The sequence below is a fragment of the Eucyclogobius newberryi genome, unplaced genomic scaffold (assembly GCF_026437365.1).
Source record: "Eucyclogobius newberryi isolate DKJ021-1_F unplaced genomic scaffold, fEucNew1.0.hap1 SCAF_19, whole genome shotgun sequence".
Classification (NCBI taxonomy): domain Eukaryota; kingdom Metazoa; phylum Chordata; class Actinopteri; order Gobiiformes; family Gobiidae; genus Eucyclogobius; species Eucyclogobius newberryi.
The window spans coordinates 3,152,974-3,179,987 of record NW_027315823.1 but is presented as its reverse complement, the minus strand read 5'-3'; the positions used below and the strand labels follow the sequence as shown (position 1 = coordinate 3,179,987).

The 27,014-nt window shown below is 46.1% G+C and overlaps 1 protein-coding gene across 1 annotated transcript in view; it reads left to right on the top strand.

Annotated features, from left to right (window-relative positions):
• The window catches only part of nfkb1 (nuclear factor of kappa light polypeptide gene enhancer in B-cells 1), a 50,297-nt gene extending 31,239 nt beyond the window's left edge, over nt 1–19,058 (top strand). Inside the window, exons 6-25 of the mRNA XM_072451456.1 lie at nt 74–222; nt 2,140–2,303; nt 2,371–2,529; nt 5,545–5,649; nt 6,145–6,236; nt 7,626–7,764; nt 10,503–10,629; nt 10,785–10,909; nt 11,186–11,329; nt 12,956–12,970; nt 13,073–13,187; nt 13,270–13,384; nt 13,659–13,860; nt 14,640–14,809; nt 15,152–15,254; nt 17,566–17,681; nt 17,866–17,935; nt 18,028–18,191; nt 18,734–18,860; nt 18,943–19,058. Of these exons, the coding sequence (XP_072307557.1) occupies nt 74–222; nt 2,140–2,303; nt 2,371–2,529; nt 5,545–5,649; nt 6,145–6,236; nt 7,626–7,764; nt 10,503–10,629; nt 10,785–10,909; nt 11,186–11,329; nt 12,956–12,970; nt 13,073–13,187; nt 13,270–13,384; nt 13,659–13,860; nt 14,640–14,809; nt 15,152–15,254; nt 17,566–17,681; nt 17,866–17,935; nt 18,028–18,191; nt 18,734–18,860; nt 18,943–19,025 (2,484 nt within the window). The 3' untranslated portion in view covers nt 19,026–19,058. The remainder of the gene's footprint in view (nt 1–73; nt 223–2,139; nt 2,304–2,370; nt 2,530–5,544; nt 5,650–6,144; nt 6,237–7,625; nt 7,765–10,502; nt 10,630–10,784; nt 10,910–11,185; nt 11,330–12,955; nt 12,971–13,072; nt 13,188–13,269; nt 13,385–13,658; nt 13,861–14,639; nt 14,810–15,151; nt 15,255–17,565; nt 17,682–17,865; nt 17,936–18,027; nt 18,192–18,733; nt 18,861–18,942) is intronic.
• Nucleotides 19,059–27,014: the final 7,956 nt, after the last annotated feature.

Genomic DNA, 27,014 nt, shown 5'->3' with positions numbered 1-27,014 from the left:
GATCTGTAACTACCAGGGCCCGGCGCTGTAGAACGCGTCCTAAACCCTGATAAAGCCTCTGTTCTCTCCTCAGATCTGTAACTACCAGGGCCCGGCGCGTGTGGTGGTGCAGCTGGTCACAGCCGCTCACAATACCCAGCTGCATGCGCACAGCCTTGTGGGTAAGCAGTGTGACAAGGGAATCTGCATCGCCATGCTGGAACCTAAAGACTCTACTATCAGGTATTGCAAAAGTACTGCAATATATTTCAAAAGTACTATAATACTATAATTCTACTATCAAGCACTGCAAAATAAATGAAATATAATAGAAAAAGTTCAACAATATACTGTACTAGTTAGGGTTAGTGGACCTGGAGCACTGTTCCCTCTAAGCTGCGCACATAGTGCGTGCAGAAGAAAATCTATGGCGCGCGGAAAATTTTATTCACCATAAACCTATTAATTAATATCTAATATCAGACCTAATCTAATCTAATTACCAAATGGCCACCGGGAGCAATCTTGAATGAAGCGCAAGCGTTTGACACACTGTAGAAGACTCTAGTGGACAGTAGAAGCACTGTCCAGGGAACACGTCGTCTAACTCGTAATGAAATAATAAAATTTTATTATTTTATTATTTCATTACGTCATAAGGCGCTGGTACAGCTGGCAGCCCGGTGTAAACGCTCTCTCTTCTTTCTCACACTTATTGTGCTTTATCTCCTATATTTTGTAAATATAGTTAGTATATTTTTTCTATTTTACTGTACGATAGGGACACGCGCTGGAATAGTTTTTTAATTCAACTGTTTTTGACTTTTTTCGGCTGGATTTGAGCGTTTTTTTTTGTGTTCGTTGTGTTGTTGTGACGTGAGCTAGCTCCGAGCGAGCCCACCAGCCCCCCCCCGCGCCCTCCGGCCGCGCTAAAGTACGGCGTGTCGTCGGTACACGTTTATATACACGTTTATATGAAAGAGGAACTTCACGAACGATCGGGACACGCACTGGAATCGCTTTAAATTAACTTGTTTTGACTTTATTCGGCTGGATTGAGTGTTTTCGTCGTGTCGTTGCGATGTGTTTTGGCTCTGAGTCCCCCGGCTCCGGCCCCGCCCCCCGGCTCCGGCCCCGCCCCCCGGCTCCGGCCCCGCCCCCGGCTCCGGCCCCGCCCCCCGGCCGGTGCCGTACCGCGTTTACACAAAGGAGGAACTCATGAAACTGCGGAGAACAGTCGTCTTACCCGAAGATCGTCACGTTATCCCTTCGCAATACTGACCTAACCTAATACTGATGTGCAATTCTGTCGTATGTGCAATTACTGTGAAATTCATGTGCAATCTATGTGCTGTCGTGACACATATTCATGTGCAATTACTGTCGGGATCACATGCAATGGTAATTATTTATTTATTTGTCTATGGGAGTTTTTATTTATTTATAGGAGATCTTCTACTGAAAGTGTTTTTCAGACTTCCTATAAGTGATCTGTTCTTCTGTTTCTACCTCTGTATCTACCTGCGTTGCACCAATGAAATTTCCCCATGTGGGACAATAAAGGAATATCTTATCTTATCTTATCTTATCTTATATTATATTTTTAGTTTCAAAACGCTGTGTTTTATTACAATCAGACTCATATTCACTGAGATATTAGTCTAATTAGTCCCGCAGCGCAGCGGATCGAGAGTACTAACCTCTGTGCTACTGTGCTACCACCACTGTTTAGAGCAACCGACCTGCAACTTAAGAACTGGCGGTAAATACTGCAAATGAGTCAAAAGTACAGAATACACATAACTACCAATATAGTGTTTACATTTACTATTCACATTCTTTATATTGATGCATCATATTGTCCGGGGTGGCAATGCAATCCGAAATATCCCTAAATATAAGTGCAGAAACATCACTTAATACAATATATTACAATAGAGGTTTCAGTCTTTTAGAGGTAATTTGTAATTGTTTTAATTATATATTATATACTCGGTATTCTAATTTTGCAAACAACAAATATTATATTTGTTTTAGCGATATTATCCAAATTTCTATACTTACAATCCTAAAATGAGATCAGACCAGTGGTAAACCAGTACCTTTTCTTTCTTGACCCTGGCAGAAGCTTCTTCAACTCATTTTACATTTTCATTTTAGTTTTCCAAACTTGGGCATCCTCCATGTGACCAAGAAGAACGTGGTGAAGACTCTGGAGGAGCGCATGGTGGAGGCCCTGAGGATGGGCTACAACTGTGGGGTCCACATCCACCAAGAGCTGGACGCCATGCAGGGGGAGGTCAGGACACCCAGGGAACTTACAGGTCAGAGGGGAGTTCAACCCACAACCTCCTCACTGAAAGATGAAAGATAACATGGTTGTACTTGCAGACCAGCAGCGCAGCCTGATCTCCTCTGAGGCCAGTGTCCAGTCCAAAGAGATGGATCTGAGCGTGGTGAGGCTCATGTTCACAGCCTTCCTGCCCGACAGTGATGGAGGCTTCTCCCGCAGGCTGGAGCCAGCGGTGTCAGACCCCATCTACGACAGCAGTGAGTGTCCTGCTCCTGCATCACAGACACAGCAGCATCGGCCCCTTGTAACCTTTCAGTCCACAGCCAGTGTTCACTTTCTACATGAACTAGTTCAGTTCAAAATTTTTGACTAAGTTCACAGCTCCAAAAAATGAACTAGTTCAGTTATTTTTTTCCATATTATGCAATATTTTTTCTAAATTATTTCCACAGCCCAAATACAACCACAGGCAGCAATTATTTTATTAGTTTAATGCTGAAACTATGTGTCAGATTTCATCTTCATATCCAATTTTGAATCCTTACCCAGGATTTACATTCACATTGAAGGGACAGACTTCCCCCATGTGTTGCTGTCCATTCAGCACCACACTAGCAGCAGCAGTTGCAGCTTTCAGCCCACAGTATAGTCTCAGAAACATGAGGGAAAACTTGCTGGGCAAGGTTTGCACACAAATGTTAGATTGTTCCCATCCTCACCGACCTGATCATAAAACTCACGTAACTGGTCGTAGCAGGGCGACTCCTGCTGTTCTGTTGACTTCACGTTGCGGTCGCGTCTATGCTGCTTTTTGTTTGGATGCACATGCGCAGTGCGGTGAGACACGCGAAATCTCTGTCTCCGCGACCTATCGGTATCGCCTCTACAACTGGAGCTCTCACACTTGTCAGACACAGGCTCTTTTTGAGCAACTTAACGGTGTTTTCCGCCTGGAAGTCTCTAGAAATCTGACACTTTATTGAACGAAAATAAAAAGAACGAATTTGCCGTTCACAGACACCAGAAAGAACGCGTTCATATTATCGTTCTTCAGCAGTAAAACAGTGCGTTCAGTTCACGTTCACCAACATTATGAACGCGTTCATGAACTTTCGTTCAATGAACGTGTTCAGGCACAACACTGCACAGGTGAAACGTCTCTTACATGTACACACAGGTGAAAGGTCTCTTCCTTGTACACGTGTGCAGGTGAAACGTCTCTTCCTTGTACACTTGCACAGGTCAAACGTCTCTTCCTTGTACACTTGCACAGGTGAAACATCTCTTCCTTGTACACTTGCACAGGTGAAACGTCTCTTCCTTGTACACTTGCGCGGGTGAAACGTCTCTTCCTTGTACACTTGCACAGGTGAAACATCTCTTCCTTGTGCACTTGCACAGGTGAAACGTCTCTTCCTTGTACACTTGCGCAGGTGAAACGTCTCTTCCTTGTACACGTGTGCAGGTGAAACGTCTCTTCCTTGTACACTTGCACAGGTGAAACATCTCTTTCTTGTACACTTGCACAGGTGAAACATCTCTTCCTTGTACACTTGCACAGGTGAAACGTCTCTTCCTTGTACACTTGCGCAGGTGAAACGTCTCTTCCTTGTACACGTGTGCAGGTGAAACGTCTCTTCCTTGTACACTTGCACAGGTGAAACGTCTCTTCCTTGTACACTTGCGCAGGTGAAACGTCTCTTCCTTGTACACGTGTGCAGGTGAAACGTCTCTTCCTTGTACACTTGCACAGGTGAAACGTCTCTTCCTTGTACACTTGCACAGGTGAAAAGTCTCTTACACGTACACACAAGTGAAACGTCTCTTCTATGTACACGTGTGCAGGTGAAAGGTCTCTTCCTTGTACACTTGCACAGGTGAAACGTCTCTTGTACACGTGTACAGGTGAAACGTCTCTTCCATGTACACTTGCACAGGTGAAATGTTTCTTCCATGTACACTTGCACAGGTGAAACGTCTCTTCCTTGTACACTTGTGCAGGTGAAACGTCTCTTCCATGTACACTTGCACAGGTGAAACGTCTCTTCCATGTACACTTGCACAGGTGAAACGTCTCTTCCATGTACACTTGCACAGGTGAAACGTCTCTTCCTTGTACACGTGTGCAGGTGAAACGTCTCTTCCTTGTACACTTGCACAGGTGAAACGTCTCTTCCTTGTACACTTGCACAGGTGAAAAGTCTCTTACACGTACACACAAGTGAAACGTCTCTTCTATGTACACGTGTGCAGGTGAAAGGTCTCTTCCTTGTACACTTGCACAGGTGAAACGTCTCTTCCTTGTACACTTGCGCAGGTGAAACGTCTCTTCCTTGTACACGTGTGCAGGTGAAACGTCTCTTCCTTGTACACTTGCACAGGTGAAACGTCTCTTCCTTGTACACTTGCACAGGTGAAAAGTCTCTTACACGTACACACAAGTGAAACGTCTCTTCTATGTACACGTGTGCAGGTGAAAGGTCTCTTCCTTGTACACTTGCACAGGTGAAACGTCTCTTGTACACGTGTACAGGTGAAACGTCTCTTCCATGTACACTTGCACAGGTGAAATGTTTCTTCCATGTACACTTGCACAGGTGAAACGTCTCTTCCTTGTACACTTGTGCAGGTGAAACGTCTCTTCCATGTACACTTGCACAGGTGAAACGTCTCTTCCATGTACACTTGCACAGGTGAAACGTCTCTTCCATGTACACTTGCACAGGTGAAACGTCTCTTCCTTGTACACGTGTGCAGGTGAAACGTCTCTTCCTTGTACACTTGCACAGGTGAAACGTCTCTTCCTTGTACACTTGCACAGGTGAAAAGTCTCTTACACGTACACACAAGTGAAACGTCTCTTCTATGTACACGTGTGCAGGTGAAAGGTCTCTTCCTTGTACACTTGCACAGGTGAAACGTCTCTTGTACACGTGTACAGGTGAAACGTCTCTTCCATGTACACTTGCACAGGTGAAATGTTTCTTCCATGTACACTTGCACAGGTGAAACGTCTCTTCCTTGTACACTTGTGCAGGTGAAACGTCTCTTCCATGTACACTTGCACAGGTGAAACGTCTCTTCCTTGTACACTTGTGCAGGTGAAACGTCTCTTCCATGTACACTTGCACAGGTGAAACGTCTCTTCCATGTACACTTGCACAGGTGAAACGTCTCTTCCATGTACACTTGCACAGGTGAAACGTCTCTTCCATGTACACTTGCACAGGTGAAATGTCTCTACACAGCTGAAGTGTAATGTGTTTTCACAGAGGCTCCAAATGCTTCAAACCTGAAGATCGTGCGTATGGACCGCACAGCAGGATGTGTGACGGGGGGAGAGGAGGTCTACCTGCTCTGTGACAAAGTACAGAAGGGTAAACACCACTAAAAGTATTAGAATATACTCATACTCACACTGACTCTGGTTATTATATTTGAAATACTTTTATTCATCCAAAAGGAGAAAGTCTTTAAAAGACTGTTAAAGATTTTTAGATGACCGCAAAATCTAATTAGAGGGATTAGAGGCAACCACAGGTTGGCGGTGCGATCGCAGCTGCCTCCGGTGAATACTGCCGTTGTGTCCTTGGGTAAGACACTTAACCTCGCCCCCAGTGTCTGCGCACAACCTCGATGTAAAGTGCTTTGAGCGCCTTGACGATAGATAAGCGCTACATAAATGTGACCATTTACCGTCATCAGAAAGAAATCAGATGCTACATAAAATTTTAATAATCTAAAAATGTCATCATAATCAGATATTGAATAACTGCAGCCAGTGTCTTTAAAAAAAGGGAATCATCTGATTGGCCAAAAGTTGTCGTCCATTTGGTTTGGATTGGAAAGTGTTGATGTGATGTCGTTCTCAGATGACATCCAGGTGCGCTTCTACGAAGAGGACGATTCTGGGCCGACATGGGAGGCTCTGGGGGACTTCTCACCCACCGACGTACACCGACAGGTACCAATACGGCTAGCACCCTCGCCTCAGCAAAAAGGTGGCTTTTGGTGCTCGCGTGTCGCCCAGGCCTTTCTGTCTGTCACCCCCACAGTCACCCCCACACTCACCCCCACAGTCACCCCCACAGTCACCCCCACACTCACCCCACACTCACCCCACAGTCACCCCCACACTCACCCCCACAGTCACCCCACAGTCACCCCACAGTCACCCCCACAGTCACCCCCACAGTCACCCCACAGTCACCCCCACACTTACCCCCACAGTCACCCCACAGTCACCCCCACACTTACCCCCACAGTCACCCCCACACTCACCCCACACTCACCCCCACAGTCACCCCACAGTCACCCCCACACTCACCCCCACAGTCACTCCCACAGTCACCCCACAGTCACCCCCACACTTACCCCCACAGTCACACCACAGTCACCCCCACACTCACCCCCACAGTCACCCCACAGTCACCCCCACACTCACCCCACACTCACCCCACACTTACCCCCACAGTCACCCCACAGTCACCCCCACACTTACCCCCACAGTCACCCCACAGTCACCCCCACAGTCACCCCCACACTCACCCCACACTCACCCCACACTCACCCCCACAGTCACCCCCACAGTCACCCCACAATCACCCCCACACTTACCCCCACAGTCACCCCCACACTTACCCCCACAGTCACCCCACAGTCACCCCACAGTCACCCCCACAGTCACCCCCACACTCACCCCACACTCACCCCACAGTCACCCCACAGTCACCCCCACACTTACCCCCACAGTCACCCCACAGTCACCCCACAGTCACCCCCACAGTCCTGTTGTTTCCAAGAGGCCGCCTCCCATCAAACCTCGTGCAGAGGCACTCAACAGCCACGCTGCTACACATGCGTTTGTTTATTAGCAACGGATTGCATCATCTCTCGTCTCTGCAGATTTCCGTCTCTTCTGAGCTCGATCACAGTCTTTCTCTGTCGTCATTTTTGTTCTGTAACTGAAGAAACTTGCTAAACACACACCGGCATATCAACCAGGCACGTGCAGCCAGGGAAACGAGGCTGCAGGTGTGCAGGAGCACGCAGGGAATGATTGACATGTGGGCGAACTACTCGGCTGTCCACGCCATGAGGAAATGAGACTCAGATTGTGCGCCAAAAATCCTCTATTCAACCTTTAATCACAACCAATCGCTATTGCATTTAAAATTTGACAGATGTATTTCACCAAAGGATTGTGGATCGTCCTCTGAGCTCCAAAAGGTCCCAATATGTGTGAGAGCTCATGTTCTGGGATTCTTAGTTTAACTGTTGTTGTGCTTCCTTTTCCCCCCCGTACTACTTCTACCGCTTTAGTCTTTGCACTTCACGTGTTATTTCTGTGCAGTTTGCCATCGTGTTCAAAACTCCCAAGTATCGGGACCTGACGCTGCAGAAGCCCACGTCTGTGTTCGTCCAACTCAAGAGGAAGTCCGACAACGAGACCAGCGAGCCCAAGCCCTTCACCTACCACCCACAGATCATAGGTACACGCCACGGGACACGCCCACACACCACGGGACACGCCCACACACCACGGGAGACACACCCACACACCACGGGAGACACGCCCACACACCACGGGACACGCCCACACACCACGGGAGACACGCCCACACACCACGGGAGACACGCCCACACACCACGGGACACGTCCACACACCACGGAACACACCCACACACCACGGGAGACACGCCCACACACCACGGGACACGCCCACACACCACGGGACACGCCCACACACCACGGGACACGCCCACACACCACGGGAGACACGCCCACACACCACGGGACATGCCCACACACCACGGGACACGCCCACACACCACGGGACACGCCCACACACCACGGGAGACACGCCCACACACCACGGGACATGCCCACATACCACGGGACACGCCCACACACCACGGGACACGCCCACACACCACGGGACACGTCCACACACCACGGGAGACATGCCCACATACCACGGGACACGCCCACACACCACAGGACACGCCCACACAACACGGGACACGCCCACACACCACAGGAGACACGCCCACACACCACGGGACACGCCCACATACTACGGGACACGCCCACACACCACGGGACACGCCCACACACCACGGGACACGCCCACACACCACGGGAGACACGCCCACACACCACGGGACATGCCCACACACCACGGGACACGCCCACACACCACGGGACACGCCCACACACCACGGGACACGCCCACACACCACGGGAGACACGCCCACACACCACGGGACACGCCCACACACCACGGGACACGCCCACACACCACGGGAGACACACCCACACACCACGGGAGACACGCCCACACACCACGGGACACGCCCACACACCACGGGACACGTCCACACACCACGGAACACACCCACACACCACGGGAGACACGCCCACACACCACGGGACACGCCCACACACCACGGGACACGCCCACACACCACGGGACACGCCCACACACCACGGGAGACACGCCCACACACCACGGGACATGCCCACACACCACGGGACACGCCCACACACCACGGGACACGCCCACACACCACGGGAGACACGCCCACACACCACGGGACATGCCCACATACCACGGGACACGCCCACACACCACGGGACACGCCCACACACCACGGGACACGTCCACACACCACGGGAGACATGCCCACATACCACGGGACACGCCCACACACCACAGGACACGCCCACACAACACGGGACACGCCCACACACCACAGGAGACACGCCCACACACCACGGGACACGCCCACATACTACGGGACACGCCCACACACCACGGGACACGCCCACACACCACGGGACACGCCCACACACCACGGGAGACACGCCCACACACCACGGGAGACACGCCCACACACCACGGAACAGGCCCACACACCACGGGACACGCCCACACACCACGGGACACGCCCACACACCACGGGACACGCTCACACACCACGGGACACGCCCACACACCACGGGAGACACGCCCACACACCACGGGACATGCCCACATACCACGGGACACGCCCACACACCACGGGACACGCCCACACACCACGGGACACGCCCACACACCACGGGAGACACGCCCACACACCACGAGAGACACGCCCACACACCACGGGACACGCCCACACAGCACGGGACACGCCCACACACCACGGGACATGCCCACACACCATTGGCACTCTTCCTCAGTGCTTCATCATTTCAGACGGCAGTCCTTCACGAGAACACGTTAGAGTGAGTGTTTGGGCAGAGGAGAGGGACCCGGGGGCCGTTAAGGAAGGCTCTTGGCTCACTTAAAAGCATCTTTAATATTGAATACTAAAACCAGTCATTCTCAACCTTTTTCCTCTTGAAGCTTGTTTAACCGGAGGCTTGCCGGCCCCTGTCCTAAATTTGACCCTGTTAAATGACAAAAATGATTATTGGTCAGCTTCTGTAAAGTCGGTGAGAGCTGGATTTAACAATCTCAGTAAAGTTTAAACTTTTAGAAGAAGCAGATTAATTTGTTTACCTCTAGATAATGGATCATTACGAAGTGTCCATCTGTGGTGTCCAAACTATGCCCCGAGGGCCAAATGACCCTTGCACCATTTTTTGTTGGTCCTCAATCTTTCTGCTGAATTGGCCTGAATGATGAATGTAGTACTTCTACCACTACAGGCTGAATAACATCACATTGTGATACAGACCTAAAAATAATGTTCTAAGACTTATTAAAGGTTGTGTGTAAAACGCATCCATCTGAATGACTCACTGGATTAACCTTCAAAGATGTTTCAATATACTGCTCCCTGTTGTTCATAAATCATGATCAAACCAAAACTGTGATATTAATGGTGCCCAGCCATTTTCCAATTACAGTATATGTTTGAGATTCCTCTATATAATTCCCACAAGTAATGACTTTGATGACAACGCTCTGCTCCCGCTGCTCTGGTGCCTCCCTCACCCTCAGAGGCTCCTCATGGGGTGATAGTTACTACGTTTGCACAAAGCGACATCAACGAGGTTAAAGGTGACGGCTGTAACATGGTTTATAAACTGTGCATTATCCATCAAATATACTGACAACACCTCATCACAAAGGCTGTTTTTGGCTTTATTACTAACAGGTATTAGTCGTTGGCTCTGGTAGAGGTCTGTTATTTTTTAGTTGTTAATAAGATTGTCTTTGTGTGCTACTTGTATGAGCAGATAAAGAGGAGGTGCAGAGGAAGAGGCAGAAAACATTACCAAACTTCCAGGACTTCAGTGGTCCTCATGGCGGCGCTGCAGGAGGCGGCCTCTACAGAGGAGGAGGACCTGGAGGAGTGGGAGGCAAGTATTTCCATCTTCACTTTTCATCAAGTCTTATAATTACTGTCTGAAGTCCAGAAAAACTGTACATAAAACATTGTAAGTGTACATAAAACATAAAGGTTAAAGTTTGTGTCAAAGGTGCAGTAGTATATATAGTATCCGTCCTCTTGTCCTGAGCGGAGTGTTCTGTGCAGGATACTGCCAGGGCTTCGCCACCTTTAACTACGGGGCTTCTGGAGCTGGAGGTGGCTTCTCCGGAGGCTACTCGGCCGGCCTGGGCTCTGGAGCTGGGGCCAAACACGGTGAGAGCCGCGGTTGATTGTGACAACTAACAAATGCCTTTTAGTTTTAGTCAAACAATTCCAGTTCTGTTTCTGAACGTTCTGATCTTGCCGTATGTTCTTGTATTCGAGCCCATTTTATTCTTACACATACTTTTTTGCATGGCTTGTATTTTCATTTTTACTATATACTTATTATTGATATTTTGATGTTGAGGCAAATCCCTAGTTGGTGAATTTTGGTCACAATACAATACAAGTTTTCTGATTTCTGTAATAACACATTTTTGTTCTTAGCTTCTAGAAGTTCCTCTGCAGATGATGGCGATCCAGAAGATGACTCCTCCTCAGGGGCTGATCTACGAGACACAGCCCAGAAACAAGACTCCAGACTGGGGCAGAGTGAGGAGGGCACGGGGGGTCCTCTGGAGGATCAGACAGGTAATACTCAGACCGGGCTCAAGTGGGTAGTACAAGGCAAACAAAGGCAAACAAATGTAAACAAAGGAAAACAAAGGCAAACAAAGGCAAACAAATGTAAACAAAGGCAAACAAAGGCAAACAAAGGCACTTTAAACCTCAGTTTTACACAAATGTCCCGAGCACACTGAAATTTGAATGAGTTATGCATATTTTTTATCTAAACGGAATGAGGTTAATATTTATAATATAATCCCTCTCTGTTGGTGTTTACACTTTTATAAATTGCACATGCTTTATTTGACTTAAAATTAAAATTGTAATCACTTAATGTGCATTTGGAAAGTATTCACTTTTTCCACATTTTGTTATAGCCTAATTCCAAAATGGATCAAATGTATTATTTGCCTCAGATTTCTAAAAACAATAAACCACAATGACAACATGAAAGAATGTTGTTAGAATTCTTTGCAAATTAAAAAATGACAGCCTCAGGTCTTTGTGAGTTTGATGCTACAAACTCACACACCTATTTTTGGTCAGTAAATTGTACTTTTACACGTGTTGTGAGCTTTAGTTCTGCTTTTTGTCCCCTAAAACATTTCCACATTGACATTATGATTTGTGCGGTTCTACTTTTTCACTTGGTCCCAGGTCTTCCTTGAAAAGGTTTCGATCTTAGGGATCTTCTCAAAGTAGGTTGAAGCTTAAAAGACGTAATATTTTTCGTCTCTTTCTGGCTTCACATAAAATTATACGCGTTGATAAAATCGATAGTAGCTTGACAGACCCTGCTCACCTCTAGTGAACATCCCAGAAGTGTTTTTCAAACTTCCTATAAGTGATCTGTTCTTTTCTTCTGTATCTACCTCTGTATCTACCTGCGTTGCACCAATGAAATTTCCCCATGTAGGGCAAAAAAGGATTATCTTATCTTATCTTAGAAGTTATGAACTCTCCAAATAATGTCACCTGTCGCGCATGTTTGTTTACTCAATCCACATGGTCCACGGGCCCTAGGGGCCCTAGGGGCCCTACGACACATCCCATTCAACCCAAACTGTGAGATGACCACATTGAGATAGTCTCAAGAGGATGAGATGTGTTAAAACCTGTAATTGTCAATTGCCTGTGTTTAGACCTTAGACATGTCAGAATGACAGAAGCAGAACACACGCTTTTGTCTCGGTGAGAATCTCACGTCTTCTGTGATTGGCCAAAACCTCATGCGGGGTTTGTTTTGGTCCTTCTTCCGGTCAGTGCGTAGCACGTTACTAGAGCCAAATCTCTTCATCATTTACTGCGCCGCGTCTTGCCGCTAAAAAGCTTTTCCAACTTTTCGGCACCAGCCCCGCTCCCCGCACTGGCCACAGGGCGCCACGATCCCCCGCACGGGCCACAGGGCGCAGTGCTCCTCCGCACGCACCCGCCATGCTCCCCCGCACGGGCCACGGGGCGCCGTGATCCCCCGCACGCACGGCGCATGCACCCGCCGTGCTCCGTGCCGCCTAATGTTGCCTAATGCTCGTTGCTGAGAGAGTTTTTTAGCATTTCAAAAAAATTACTGCCACAACGATGTATTGAAGCTTCAAAGCAACAAAAAGACGAAAAATATTCTAAGTCTTTTCAGCTTCAACCCATTTTGAGATGATCCCTTAATGGGTTAAATAAATAATGAAATCTGTAACTCTCTGGTCCAGTTTAGGCCTTGGTTTAGTTGTAGTTCAGACCATTTCTTTTCTTTACTTTCAGATACAGTAGTAGACGCAGCTTGCCGCCAGGTGGAGGCGCTCTTCCAGTTCTCTATCTCAGGAAACTCAGCCTTTCTCTTGGCCCCACAGCGCCACCTACTGTCAGCACAAGATGAGGATGGGGACACGTAAGTCTCCTCCATTTAACGTCCGTCGATTTATATAGATATATATTTAGTAAATAAATAATGATTTCAATGCATTTTGCAGAGGTCTGCACTTGGCCATTCTGCACAGCCAGCAGGAGGCGCTCCAGAGTCTGACCCAGGTCCTGACACTTTTCTCTACAGAAGAACTGCTCAATATGAGGAATCATCTTTACCAGGTAAACGAGGCTGAAGTGGAATGGAAGTGAAACTAAAACGAGACAGAATCAGTTTTAGTCCTGAAGAAGATTCGGTTGAAGAGAATAAACCAGTTAAGAAAAGAAAACCCTTCTTTAATGGGCTGAACTTGTTACTTGGACTCAGTTTTAGAGGATAATGACTCAACTTAGACCTGGACATAGGATTAAGTACTTGACTCGGAACAAGGACGAGTTGAGCACAACACATGAAGTAAACAAGAACTGACTTTCCTCATTTGTGTTGATATCCCAGACTCCTTTGCACCTGGCCGTCCTCACGCAGCACAAGGAGGCTGTAGATGCTCTTCTATTGGCCGGCGCTGATCCCGCCCTCACTGATCGCTTCGGTAACACAGCACTTCACCTGGCAACAGCACAGGAAGTGGGAGATATGACGTCACACCTGCTGCAGAGGTCGGAGGTCAGGGCGCTCATGGGAGTCGCAAATGCAGCAGGTACTATTATAAATACTACTACTACTATATATATATATATATATATATATATATATATATGTATACTATATATATATATATAATATATATATAAACTATATATATAGCTATATATATATATATACATATATATAGCTATATATACAGCTATATATACATATATAGCTATATATATATAGCTAGCTATATATAGATATATATAGCTCGCTATATATATATATAAAAAATACTACTATATATATATATATATATATAGCTAGCTATATATATAGCTATATATATATATATGTGTATATATATATATATATAGCTATATGTATGTGTATATATATATATATATATACACATATATATATAGCTATATATATATGTGTATATATATATATATATATATATATATATATATATATATATCTGAAGAGGAAATCACAAATCATGTTCATATTAAAGGTGCACTATGGAACTTTTCTGGTGGACGTCCCTCATGTCTCTGTGTAGATGTTTTTGCATTAAAGGTTTTTTATCTTGTATTTATTAAATCACAGGGTTAGAATTACCCTGAAAAATCTGCATTCTCACGATGAGCAGGGTCACCACTCCACAGATCTGACCAGGAACTGGGCCTTGAGGGGCCATTGCTCGTCTCCATGGAGATATCATATACCGTACAGAACATTCTCGTCATATTGTTGTTGCATCTCAGTGCTTTGTGCATTTAAATGAACTCAGAACAGCCATAAACAGAGAGGACACATTGAGCTGTGGTGTTGTGTCCTCAGGCCTGTGCCCGCTCCACGTGGCCGTCCTGTCTAACCGTCTGTCCTCACTGCGGAGCCTGCTGCAGTGTGGAGCCGACGTGGAGCTGCAGGAGAGGACCAGCGGCAGGACCCCTCTGCACCTGGCAACTGAGGCAGACAACGTGTCCCTGGCTGGCTGTCTGCTGCTGGAGGTACCACCGGTGCACTCAGACCAGGACTAAGCCAGAAAACTAAACCGGGACTAAACTGGGGACTGAACACATGCTACAGAGGAGGGACCGTCACGACCTTCACAAACACAGATAGGAGGTGGACACAGACAGAGAGGGGGACACAGACAGAGAGGGGGACACAGACAGAGAGGGGGACACAGACAGAGAGGGGGACACAGACAGAGGGGGGGACAGACAGAAGGGGGACACAAACAGAGAGGGGGACACAGACAGAGAGGGGGGCACAGACAGAGAGGGGGACACAGACAGAGAGGGGACAGAGCTTCTACAGCAGAGGTTTGACTGCTCTTGTGTTTGAAGGGACATGCTAAGGTGGACAGCTACACGTTCGATGGCTCCACCCCCTTGCACGTGGCAGCAGGGCGGGGCTCAGCCAAACTCACCGCTCTGCTCATGGCTGCAGGTGAGTGCAGTACCACACACCACCACCAGGCACTGCTCTCCAACCTGTTTCTGTTTGTATCAAGTGAACTTCTGCAATCTGAGGTAAACACGTGCCCAGGAATCTAGGTTCCAAAGAAGGAATGACAGTTTAGTCGTAAGAAATGTCACACTTAAGTATCACCACAAAAATGTAAATGTAAATGCATGTAAACATAAACAAAAACTGAACATTCTTATTGTATAGAGGGCCAATAGCACAAAGTGGGCGGAGCTCACTCAATTATAACGAAAGTGCCCATCAGTGACACAGGAAAACACGAGCACGTTTATGATATTTGAAAAAACGGGAAACGCATCGGAATATTATTTGTTTTCTTCTTGGGACCAAACCACGATTCAGCCAGAGAACATTGACCAAAAGTCACAAACATTTGCAAACCTCTAAAAATGTTGCCTTTCTACTGCTCCATTTTCTAAAATGTGAAAATGTTGCACGTCAGCGCCAACAATTGTAGAAAAAATGCATTGAGGGATCCAAAAATGGCCATAAAAAATCTGATCGTAGAATCGTGAATTTTGCGCAGAGGTAGATGGTGAAAAGAAAAGTAAAAAATACTAAGCAACGCCGTCCGCCCAACCAAATGTCGGCCATCTTGAATTAAAATGTGCTAAACATGACACTGCAGTTTTTCCAAATGATGTACTTTTCCGAACTCCTCCCAGGATGTTGGAAAAGCTGAAATGTTGTTGGTGTCTGAGGAGTGGGACATCAAACCTGTCCAGATAGTTTTATCTTTCACAAACTGTAGCTCAAATTTCAGAAATTTCCCCAAAATTTGATTTGCTGCCGTTTGTGCAGACAAAGTCCGAATTGCGTCAAATTTTAATCAGTTGTTAAATTCTTCACCTTAAAACTTCTAGAAGTTGAACAAATTAATTTGGCGTGATAGCGCCCCCTACAGAGTGAACACACATTTTATAGGGGGAGCAAACTATTTATTTTTTCGAAATGTTTTGAAATTTGGCACAAAATTCATCCCAATCAAAAAACTATGAGTTCATAGCGATTATAGAAACCTCCCATGTTGTTCCAAATCTCTGATATTTGAACATGCTGACACTTAATACTTTTATGAACTCCTCCTTGGGCGTTGACCCGAGAAACCTATGGTCTTTGTGCTGCCGAGGCGCAAACCTTTCCCAAAATATTTAAATTTTCAATTTACAATAATGTCGTTTATTTCAATCACACTCACATCACTGTTACTGACACTTACTCCTCACACACAGAAGAGGTTATAATGAAGGAGTTTTACAAACGTCTCTTTGGCGTGAGGACAAAAGGTGTCCCCCGCTCTACTTCAGTATCTTTTTTTCAATATGTTATTGCTCTAAAAACATAAAACAAGTCGTTACAAACACATTTCAGTCATAATTTTTGCTGTTGAAGCTACAAGATGGCGGTGCGTTTACAGCAGAGCCAACAGCGCCCTCTGCTGGCCACACATGATACAGCTCAGTTCAAACAAAGTGAAAGGAACAAACACAAAAGAATGAGCAACACTCGGGCTTTACATGTCACATATGAAATACTCACACCAAGAACCCTTCTTCAGGTCCAGATGCACTAAAGATTCAACCAAAGCATTGCATTCTCAGAAGGTCGCAGGTGTCAGATCTGTGCAGCTTGGTGGCAGAGTGGGTAGCACTTGTGCACTTCATGTGAGCAGTCCTTCTCCAGTCTCATCCACTTTCCCGCTGCTCTGTCCTGTCCACTAAAGCCTGTACATGCGTTCGCACCTCCGGGAACTTGTGCTGTGGCAACAGAGTCAGCCATTTTGAAAGGGGCACAACAGCACGTCTACTACAAACGAAATCCTGAAAATATGAGGCCAAAATGCCAAAAACCTGCGTTCTGTAAGGTCATTGTTCTGTAAGGTCATTGTTCTGTAAGATCATTGTTCTGTAAAGTCATTGTTCTGTAAGATCATTGTTCTGTAAGGTCACTGCTCTGTTGACTGATCAAGGAATGAGAGCTTTGTCGTGTACTTTAGTTTGCCGTTATCGTCTAAAGAATCAAAGTATTCGTAGCTCATTACGCCGTAGAGAAGGATGCAGTCGTGTTTGTTTTTTAAAATGGCCGCTATGGGGAAGTATGACGTCACCGCGAACACATGTATTCAAATGAATTGTTGCAGCTCTAACATGAACATAGAAAAGGTTCACTGTTTGCTGAATGTCTCTTCTCTCCTTGCCCATTTCATGCTACAACTTTTGTTTTGGGAGAAAAAACTATTAAAAAAAAAACTAACGTGTGTGTGTGTGTGCAGGAGCAGACCCCCTCAGTGAGAACCTGGAGCCTCTGTTCATGAGCGAAGAGGAGGAGGAGGAGGATGAAGGCTACGTCCCAGGAACCACCCCTCTCAACATGGCCGCCAGTGCACAGGTGACACGCCCGTCTCATAAGTCCTCTCCAGTGTGGTGGGTTTGTGAAGAGCCATCGTGTTGAGGAAAAGAGCAAATGCAAAGACATTCTGTCAGATGTGTTTGTTCATTTCATCATCAGGATTCCAAACGCTCTTTAGATACTTATCGTTCCTCTAAATTAACTTTCAAAACACGTCTGGCAGGTTTTAGAGCTTCTCAACAGTAAAGAGTACGAACCAAAACCACCTCAGAAACCCCTCAGCCCTCCTCAAGGTCAGTCCCTGCTCTGGTCATGTTTAAGGCCAGTTTTTAGTCCTCCTTTAGCGCTGTTTTAGTCCTGATTCCTTTTAAACACTTTTAAACAGGGGACTTGTGCAGCCTGGAACTCTCTCTGAAGCAGGAAGTGTGCCGTGCTCTGGACACTGAAGGATTGTGGGAAACGCTGTCCCACACTTTAGGTTTGGGCATTTTAAACGACGCCTTCAGACTCGGCCCCTCTCCAGCCAAAACGCTACTGGACAGTTACGAGGTAAGATAAGATAAGATATTCCTTTATTGTCCCACATGGGGAAATTTCATTGTTGCAACGCAGGCAGATACAGAGGTAGATCCAGAGGAAAAGAACAGATCACTTATAGGAAGTTACTGACCTTTCCTCTGTGTGGAGCCTGGACAAGAGACACTGAAGCTCTAAGTGTGTGTGTGTGTGTGTGTGTGTGTGCGTGTCTCTGTGCGTGTGTGTGTGTGTGTCTGTGTGTGTGTGTCTGTGTGTGTGTGTGTGTGTGTGTCTGTGTGTGTGTGTGTGTGTCTGTGTGTGTGTGTGTGTGTCTGTGTGTGTGTGTGTGTGTCTGTGTGTGTGTGTGTCTGTGTGTGTGTGTGTCTGTGTGTGTGTGTGTCTGTCTGTGTTGCGTGTGTCTGTCTGTGTTGCGTGTGTGTGTCTGTGTGTGTGTGTGTGTCTGTGTGTGTGTGTGTGTCTGTCTGTCTGTGTCTTGTGTGTCTGTGTCTGTGTTGCGTGTGTGTGTTGCGTGTGTGTGTTGTGCGCGTGTGTGTCTGTGTGTGTGTGTTCTGCAGGTCTCTGGTGGTACAGTGAAGGAGTTGTTTGCTGCTCTCAGTTCAGTGGGAGACTGCACCGCTCTGAGTGTCCTGCAGGGGGCGCAGCAGCTCACCCCCACCACAGACCTGCCTCAAGCCTCCACAGGTACTTCTACTGCTGGGCCCGGTCCAGGTCCAAGTCCGGTCCAAGTCCAGTCTAACTCCAGTCTTGTGCTGTTGTCCTGCAGAGTCGCTGGTGCAGGACCTGACGCTGGACGTGCGAGTGGACAGTGGACTCTGTGACAGTGGTGTGGAGCTGTCCACCGTCTGATTGGCCCAAAGCTCATAACCAATCAGAGAGAGAGAACAGAAGAAATGCCGCCCCGCCCACGAGTGGTTCCAGATGTCAATTCCACGTTTATTTGAACTGCAGGCGTTTAAGAACATGTTTATACATTATATATTGACTAATGACAGAAAAGTTTCATAGTGAAGCTTTAGGGAAATGACAGTCAAGTTTCCCTGAGCAAGACCTGATTAGCCTTTTTTCTAATGTTTTAAGTGTGAAAAGTCTGGGAGAAGCTTGTGTAGGTGAAGGATCCTGATGGAGAAGCTTGTGTAGGTGATGGATCCTGATGGAGAAGCTTGTGTAGGTGAAGGATCCTGATGGAGAAGCTTGTGTAGGTGATGGAGAAGCTTGTGTAGGTGAAGGATCCTGATGGAGAAGCTTGTGTAGGTGATGGATCCTGATGGAGAAGCTTGTGTAGGTGAAGGATCCTGATGGAGAAGCTTGTGTAGGTGATGGATCCTGATGGAGAAGCTTGTGTAGGTGATGGAGAAGCTTGTGTAGGTGAAGGATCCTGATGGAGAAGCTTGTGTAGGTGATGGATCCTGATGGAGAAGCTTGTGTAGGTGAAGGATCCTGATGGAGAAGCTTGTGTAGCTTGTGTAGGTGAAGGATCCTGATGGAGAAGCTTGTGTAGGTGATGGAGAAGCTTGTGTAGGTGGTGGATCCTGATGGAGAAGCTTGTGTAGGTGAAGGATCTTGACGGAGGCTAATCCGACTCCTGAGCGAACGACACATGAATGAAAACCACAATATGTTACTTTTTCAGCAATTGATATGATTATTTCATTGGAAACTCCACAAACCTTTTGTCTTTGACTTCTGGCCTGGAGGAGCCTCCTGCCTGTTCCTTTGGCTCTAATGTTCCTCAGTGCAGAATGGAGAATGTGCAGAAGTTTTAACTTTCTATTTCCATGGAATCAGGTTGTTCCACCTTCACAAAGTTCCGTACTATTGCTTTAAGCCAGAGGTGTCCAAACTCTCTTCACTGAGGGCCACATGACATGACACTGAAGTCATGTGGTTTTGAGCCTCCACAGCTTTAATAATGGAACATTAATATTCGGTCTATTACAGCAGATGTTTTCCAATTTTACAGTAAAAAGTTATTTTTTATGTTGTTTGGGCCCATTTAGCAGGAAGCCTGAGGGCCAACAAAAATTGGTCTGAGGGCCGCATTTGGCCCCCGGGCCTTAGTTTGGACACCCCTGCTTTAAGGTGTACATATGTTTATAATATGTTTATAATATGATATATGTAGCACAAAGTTTAGCCTCTGCTTTGTTCAAAATACATGGAAATGGACTTCAGAAGTGGGCGGGGCCACAGACATGTCAGTCATACTTTTGACTGACATGTCATGTCAAACTCATGACATGAGTTTGAGTTATTAAATATTAACAATTGTGTTTTTAATGAGGGCTAAATATTGTTCTTGAGGAACAAAAATGAAAAGTCACAAGTTGTTGAATACTTCTAATCCTCTAAACCACATGTGTCAAATACAAGGCCCGCGGGCCAAATCCGGCCCGCCAGACGTTTTAATCCGGCCCGCCGAACACTTCAAATTTATATTTAACTTTTTATTTTTTTAATCGATTCATAGAACCGTAGTTACATCCGTAACCGTTTTTATCGCTAAAACTACGTGCCCCTCCCCCACGGGGCTCTGCTGCACTGCTGTGTGAGCCGCCCCTCCCCCACGGGGCTCTGCTGCACTGCTGTGTGAGCCGCCCCTCCCCCACGGGGCTCTGCTGCACTGCTGTGTGAGCTGCCCCTCCCCCACGGGGCTCTGCTGCACTGCTGTGTGAGCTGCCCCTCCCCCACGGGGCTCTGCTGCACTGCTGTGTGAGCTGCCCCTCCCCCACGGGGCTCTGCTGCACTGCTGTGTGAGCAGCCCCTCCCCCACGGGGCTCTGCTGCACTGCTGTGTGAGCTGCCCCTCCCCCACGGGGCTCTGCTGCACTGCTGTGTGAGCAGCCCCTCCCCCACGGGGCTCTGCTGCACTGCTGTGTGAGCCGCCCCTCCCCCACGGGGCTCTGCCGCACTGCTGTGTGAGCTGCCCCTCCCCCACGGGGCTCTGCTGCACTGCTGTGTGAGCTGCCGAGGGAGAAGTGCACTTTAAGCACTTTTGAGCAGAACTTTAGTGGTGTGTCAGTTCAGGTGAACAGAGAACTACAGACGTGGACATGTTAGTTCGTACATTTAAAAGTTTTTTTAGATCTTGAGAAGTTTATTTTGTTACAAAGTAACAAATGTTTATCTCTGTGTAGAACTGTAGATCAACTCTGAAGTTGTGATGCACATAAACTGAAGCACAGTATTGGTGAAATTACACTTGTTTTACTAAATACATTTCAGTTTATGAGAACAAACGTTTTGTATTTTTTTTTAATTGATCCAATAATTGCTTCAAAACAGCATAGGCTATATAAAGCTATTCATTTCTTATATTTTTAATAGTTTTATGTTTTACGTTATGTTCGGCCCGCGACCCAGCCTGAGCGTCCAAATTTGGCTCGCGGCCCAAATGAGTTTGACACCCCTGCTCTAAACCAATGAGAGCGCAGCGTTTGTGAATGGGACAGACCTTTGAGTGTATTATTGATCTTTGATTGTGTTTTGAGTGTTTTGTTTGAACTGTGATGATGGAATGTTTCAGTTTAAAGTTGCATTATGTAACTTTTCTGGTCCTCCACCTGCTCGTCTGTCTTATGGTGTTAATCGTCTTGGATCGTTCAATTACAGGTGTTTTAGTTGCTCAAACTTACAGTGAAAAACTGACTGAGCTGACTCCTTTCCACAGATCTGACCTGTACCTTGGTCCAGTGGTGTTACTAACTTGTTTCCATGGAAATATATCTGTAATTCCATGTGTGTGGAACATTCTAGACAAAGAAACAACTAGAAAAGATAGAATTTTTCAGATGAAAGACTGAACTGGGTCTGACCCTGGACGTCTCTAAAGATGACGTCCAAAAAAGGTCGAGTTAAAGGTGGTATGGCCGATTTTTTTCAGCAAATTTTGTATCATATTTCCTCGTGGCGTGGATAAATCATTAGTCCTGCCACGTATCAATCATAAAACGCACCTATCGCTCACCTGCAGCCGCGTCAGGCTCGTCCCCACGTTTCCGCGTGCCTAAGTGCATGGATCTATCATAATATAGTTCCCTCAGTGTACGGGGCAAAATGAAGACGAGAAAGACAGTTCGAGCTGACGCAGAAGTGGACAAAAATCTACGGGAGACGAGAGATGCGATGCGCTCCGTTGCGCTAATAAACAAACGCACGTGTGTTGTATCAGTCCACACGGGGGAGGGGCATGTGCACTTCCACCTGCGTTCTCAAATCGCAGAAAAATCGTCCACACCGCCTTTAAACTAAAAATATAAAATGGTGCTAAGTGTGGACATGGCAGCAAAAGCACAAGGCATTCTGGGAGATGTAGTGTTCTCAATCAAGAGCTGTACAGACGTCTGATTTTCATGGTTTGATATTTTTAATAAAGTTTTTTTTAAATAAATGAAATAGGGGTTTGTTTGAACTTTCTAATGTATTAAAATGACCTAAAGCAGTGTAAATGGAACTATTACAACTGAACAATGAAGCTGCAGCTTCAGCTCTGTTTTCTGTGATAAATATTTGCTGGTTCATCTGAAGAGATATTTTAGATTTTTCACAAGAATTGACGTCTGCTGTTGAGCATGAAAATGCAGCAGCAACATTACAAACAGGAACTAAAAGAAGAGAGAACATCAGGCCGGTGCTGGAGTCTCTTCACTGGCTCATCAAATCAAATCAATTTATTTTTGTAAGGCCCAAAATCACAACAACAGTTGCCTCTGAGGGCCACAGGGAGAAATGAATCAACAATGTCTGTGGTGGCGATGGAGTCAGACAATGTCTGTGGTGGCGAGGGACGATGTCCCAGGGTCCTCTGTCCTTAGACTCTCCTTCTCGGCCAGGAAAAACTACAAAAAAACCTCTTTGGGAAAAAAGCGTAGAAACCTGGAGGAGTTCCAGTGAAGGAGAGATCCGACTCTCACAGACGGACAGACGGACACGAGGGAGACTGGAGCTGGAGCCACTCTTCAGGCAGATGAGGGACCGTCTGAGTCGAGCTGGACCCACTCTTCAGGCAGATGAGGGACCGTCCACACAGGGCAGGGACCACTTCATCAGGGGAGGGGCATCTGGGTCCACAGGTCCTCAGGAGTGAGAGAAAGAGAAAGAAGGCGGTGAACAGTTTGCAAGTGGAATTAAAAAATAAATATTGTTTGAAGTAGTCAGAAGAAGAGGATAGTGCTCAAGCTGTCATACTTCCCCCAGCACAGTTACTCCTAGGGCAGCGTAGCTAAAGCTGTGGGTTTATGTTTCTGTTCCTAACTACTCTGACCATAAGCGATTTCGAAGAGGAACGTTTTAAGCCTGGACTTAAATGAAGAGACTGTGTCAGCATATTTAACATGGGTCGGGAGCTGATTCCATAACACAGGAGCTTGGGAGCTAAACGCTCTACCTCCTACAGTACTTTTAGAGACTCTTGGCACCACCAGAAGGCCGGCATTCTGAGAGCGAAGAGCTCTGTTTGGATGATATGGTTCTATAGCATCTTTGAGGTAGGATGGGGCCATGTCATTTATGGCTTTGTAGGTCAAGAGTAGAATTTTAAATTTGATTCTAAACTCGACGGGGAGCCAGTGAAGAGACTTCAGCACTGGCGTAATGTGCTCTCTTCTTTTTGTTCCTGTTAGTAATCTTGCTGCTGCATTTTGAACCAGTTGAAAGCTTTTTATGGAGCTTTTAGGACACGCTGCAAGCAGGGAGTTACAGTAGTCTAATCTAGTCGTTACAAATGCATGGATAAGTTTTTCAGCATCACTTTTAGGCAGGATTCTTCTGATTTTGGCGATGTTGCGCAAATGGAAATAGGCTGTTTTACAAGCTTGATTTATATGAGCTTTAAATGAGAGCTCCTGGTCAAATAAGACTCCAAGGTTTCTTACAGTAGAACTGGAGGCTACACTGACATTGTCCAGTGTGACTATCTGCTCAGATAGATTGTCTCGTAGATGCTTAGGGCCAAGCACAATGACCTCGGTTTTTTCAGGGTTAAGAAGCAGGTAGTTTAGTGTCATCCAGGTTTTTATCTCCTTCACACAAGTACTAAGTCTGTCTACTTGATCGCTCTGATCAGGTTTCATTGATAAATACAGCTGAGTGTCGTCTGCATAGCAGTGGAAGTTAATGCCATGCTTTCTGATAATGTTGCCTAATGGCAGCATATAAAGAGTAAACAGAATTGGACCGAGTACCGAACCCTGTGGCACACCGTAAATTACTTTAGAGCTTGGTGAGGAGCTCTTGTTTACATTAACAAATTGGAACCTATCAGATAAATAGGATTTAAACCAGCTGAGGGCTGTTCCTCCAACACCTACATCACATTCTAACCTCTGCAGTAGAATGTTGTGGTCGATGGTGTCAAACGCTGCGCTGAGGTCCAACAGAACCAGGATTGAGACCAGTCCATTGTCAGCGGCTAATAACAAATCATTTGTGACTTTAACTAGTGCAGTTTCAGTGCTGTGGTGGGCTCTGAACCCTGACTGGAAAACTTCAAATAAGTTATTGTCCTGCAGGTGGCGACAAAGCTGTTTTACTACAACTTTTTCAAGGATTTTAGAGACGAAGGGAAGATTTGAAATAGGTCTGTAGTTTACCAATAGGTCGGGGTCTAGATTAGGCTTTTTCAGAAGAGGTTTAATGATGGCATGTTTGAAGGACTGTGGAACATAGCCACTTTGGAGTGAAGTATTTATTATATTAAGAATAGGGTCTATAATTAGGGGAAGAATGTCTTTGAGGAGCTTGGAATGGGGTCTAGGACACAAGTTGAGCTTTTAGAGGACATAATGGCTGAAGTTATCTCTGCTTGATCAACAGCTGTGAACCTTTCTAAGTTTACAGGTGGATTTATATGGGACGTTAGATTTACAGCTTGGGCTAGTTCAGGGCTAATAGCGGGGGTAATTTCATCTAATTTATCTCTGATTGTTTTTATTTTATTGTTAAAAAATAGGAGGAAATCATCAGAGCTAAGTGTAGCTGGGATTGAGGGCTCTACTGCACTGTGACAGTTTGTTAGCCTAGCTACAGTGCTGAAAAGGAATTTAGTGTTACTTTTGTTGACTTCTATTAGATTTGAATAATATCTGGTTTGGGCCTTACGCAGAGCCTGCTTATAGGACAGCAGGCAACTTTTCCATGCTTTTAGGGATTCTTCGGTGTGAGAGCGACGAAATAATCCCTCTAACTTTCTAACTCTTTGTTTATGTGAACGCAGTTCTTGGTTGTACCATGGGGAGGCGCGCTTTGGCCTAATGACCTTCTGTTTTAACGGCGCGACAACGTCAAGAGCAGACTTCAGAGAATTCATGGTCAAGTCGACACATTGATCACTTAAACTGGGACTAAAACTGTTCTCAGCAGGATCACATGACATGTCACTGAATATTGGCTCTATTATTTCTTTGAATTTTGAGATAGATTTTTCAGATATTGTCCTTTTCATTATAACTTTATTTTGTGGGACTGGATGATCTTTAAGAATAAACTAAAAGGTAATTAGGAAATGATCTGACAATATAGGGTTTTGAGGGAGGACAATGAGGTCACTAATCTCTGTTCCATACGTTAGGACAAGATCCAGAGTGTTCTTGTGAGTGTGAGTCGGCTTATTTACATTCTGAGTGAAACCAATGCTGTCTAACAAGGCGCTGAAGGCATTACTGAGAGCGTCATCACTCATGTTCACGTGGATATTAAAGTCTCCAGCTATAACTATTTTATCCCAGGCTAACACTAAGTTTGATATAAAGTCAGAAAACTCTGTTAAAAACTCTGAATAGGGACCAGGAGGTCGGTAGATAACTATGAACAAAACTCCTTTTTGGTTTTTCATATTTGGACATGTGATCGACAGCATAAGGCTTTCAAATGAGTGAAATGCATTGTTAGTTTTAGGGCTCATGTGTTGTGGAATCAGCTCATGTCCATGTTAAAGAGGCCGACACAGTCTCTTCATTTAAGACCAGGCTTAAAACGTTCCTCTTTGAAATGTCTTATGGTCAGACCAGTTAGGGACAGAAATATAAACCTAGTTTCCCTGCTACGCTGCCCTAGGAGCAACTACGGGGGAAGTTTGGCAGCTTGAGCTCTATCCTCTGCTTCTGACGACTTATTCTATCAGACAAAATGTAATATTTGATTTCACTTGCAAATCGGTTATTTGCTTCTTCTTCTCCCACTTCTCCACCGGGAGTAGAACAGACACATCGATGACCTGTGACCCAGATGATCCTCGAGTCCCTGGAGAAGCGGTCTCTACTCCATGTGAACGGTTCTTCATCTGCTCCTGCTGAAGAACTGGTTCTCCTCCTGAAGAACTGGTTCTCCTCCTGAAGAACTGGTTCTCCTCCTGAAGAACTGGTTCTCCTCCTGAGTGGCTCCAGCTCCACTGTCTCTGTCGCGTCCGTCTGAGGGAGTCAGATCTCTCCTTCACTGTGGAACTCCTCCAGGTTTATACTTTTTCCCAAAGAAGTGTAGTTTTTCCTGGCTGAGGGAGAGTCTAAGGACACGGGAGCTGGGGACATTGCCAAGTCCCTATGGACATAGTCTAATCTGTTTATCACTGTCGCCACTCGAGGAAACTGCTGTTGTGATTTTGGGCGTTACGAAAATAAATTGAACCATTATTTTTACAGTATTTGGGTCACGGTCCTTCCATTACAGCCTCGACTAGGACTGAGATCTAACCATCATCTTATTTGATCAGAACACTTTCACATTCAGTGTTATTTTAGACCACCAGATGGCACAATAGTGCACAAGAAAATGTCATAAACCCATCATCACTAGTACGTTACACACACGCCAAGAAAAGTGAATCTCTGGTCTAGTATGATTTCTG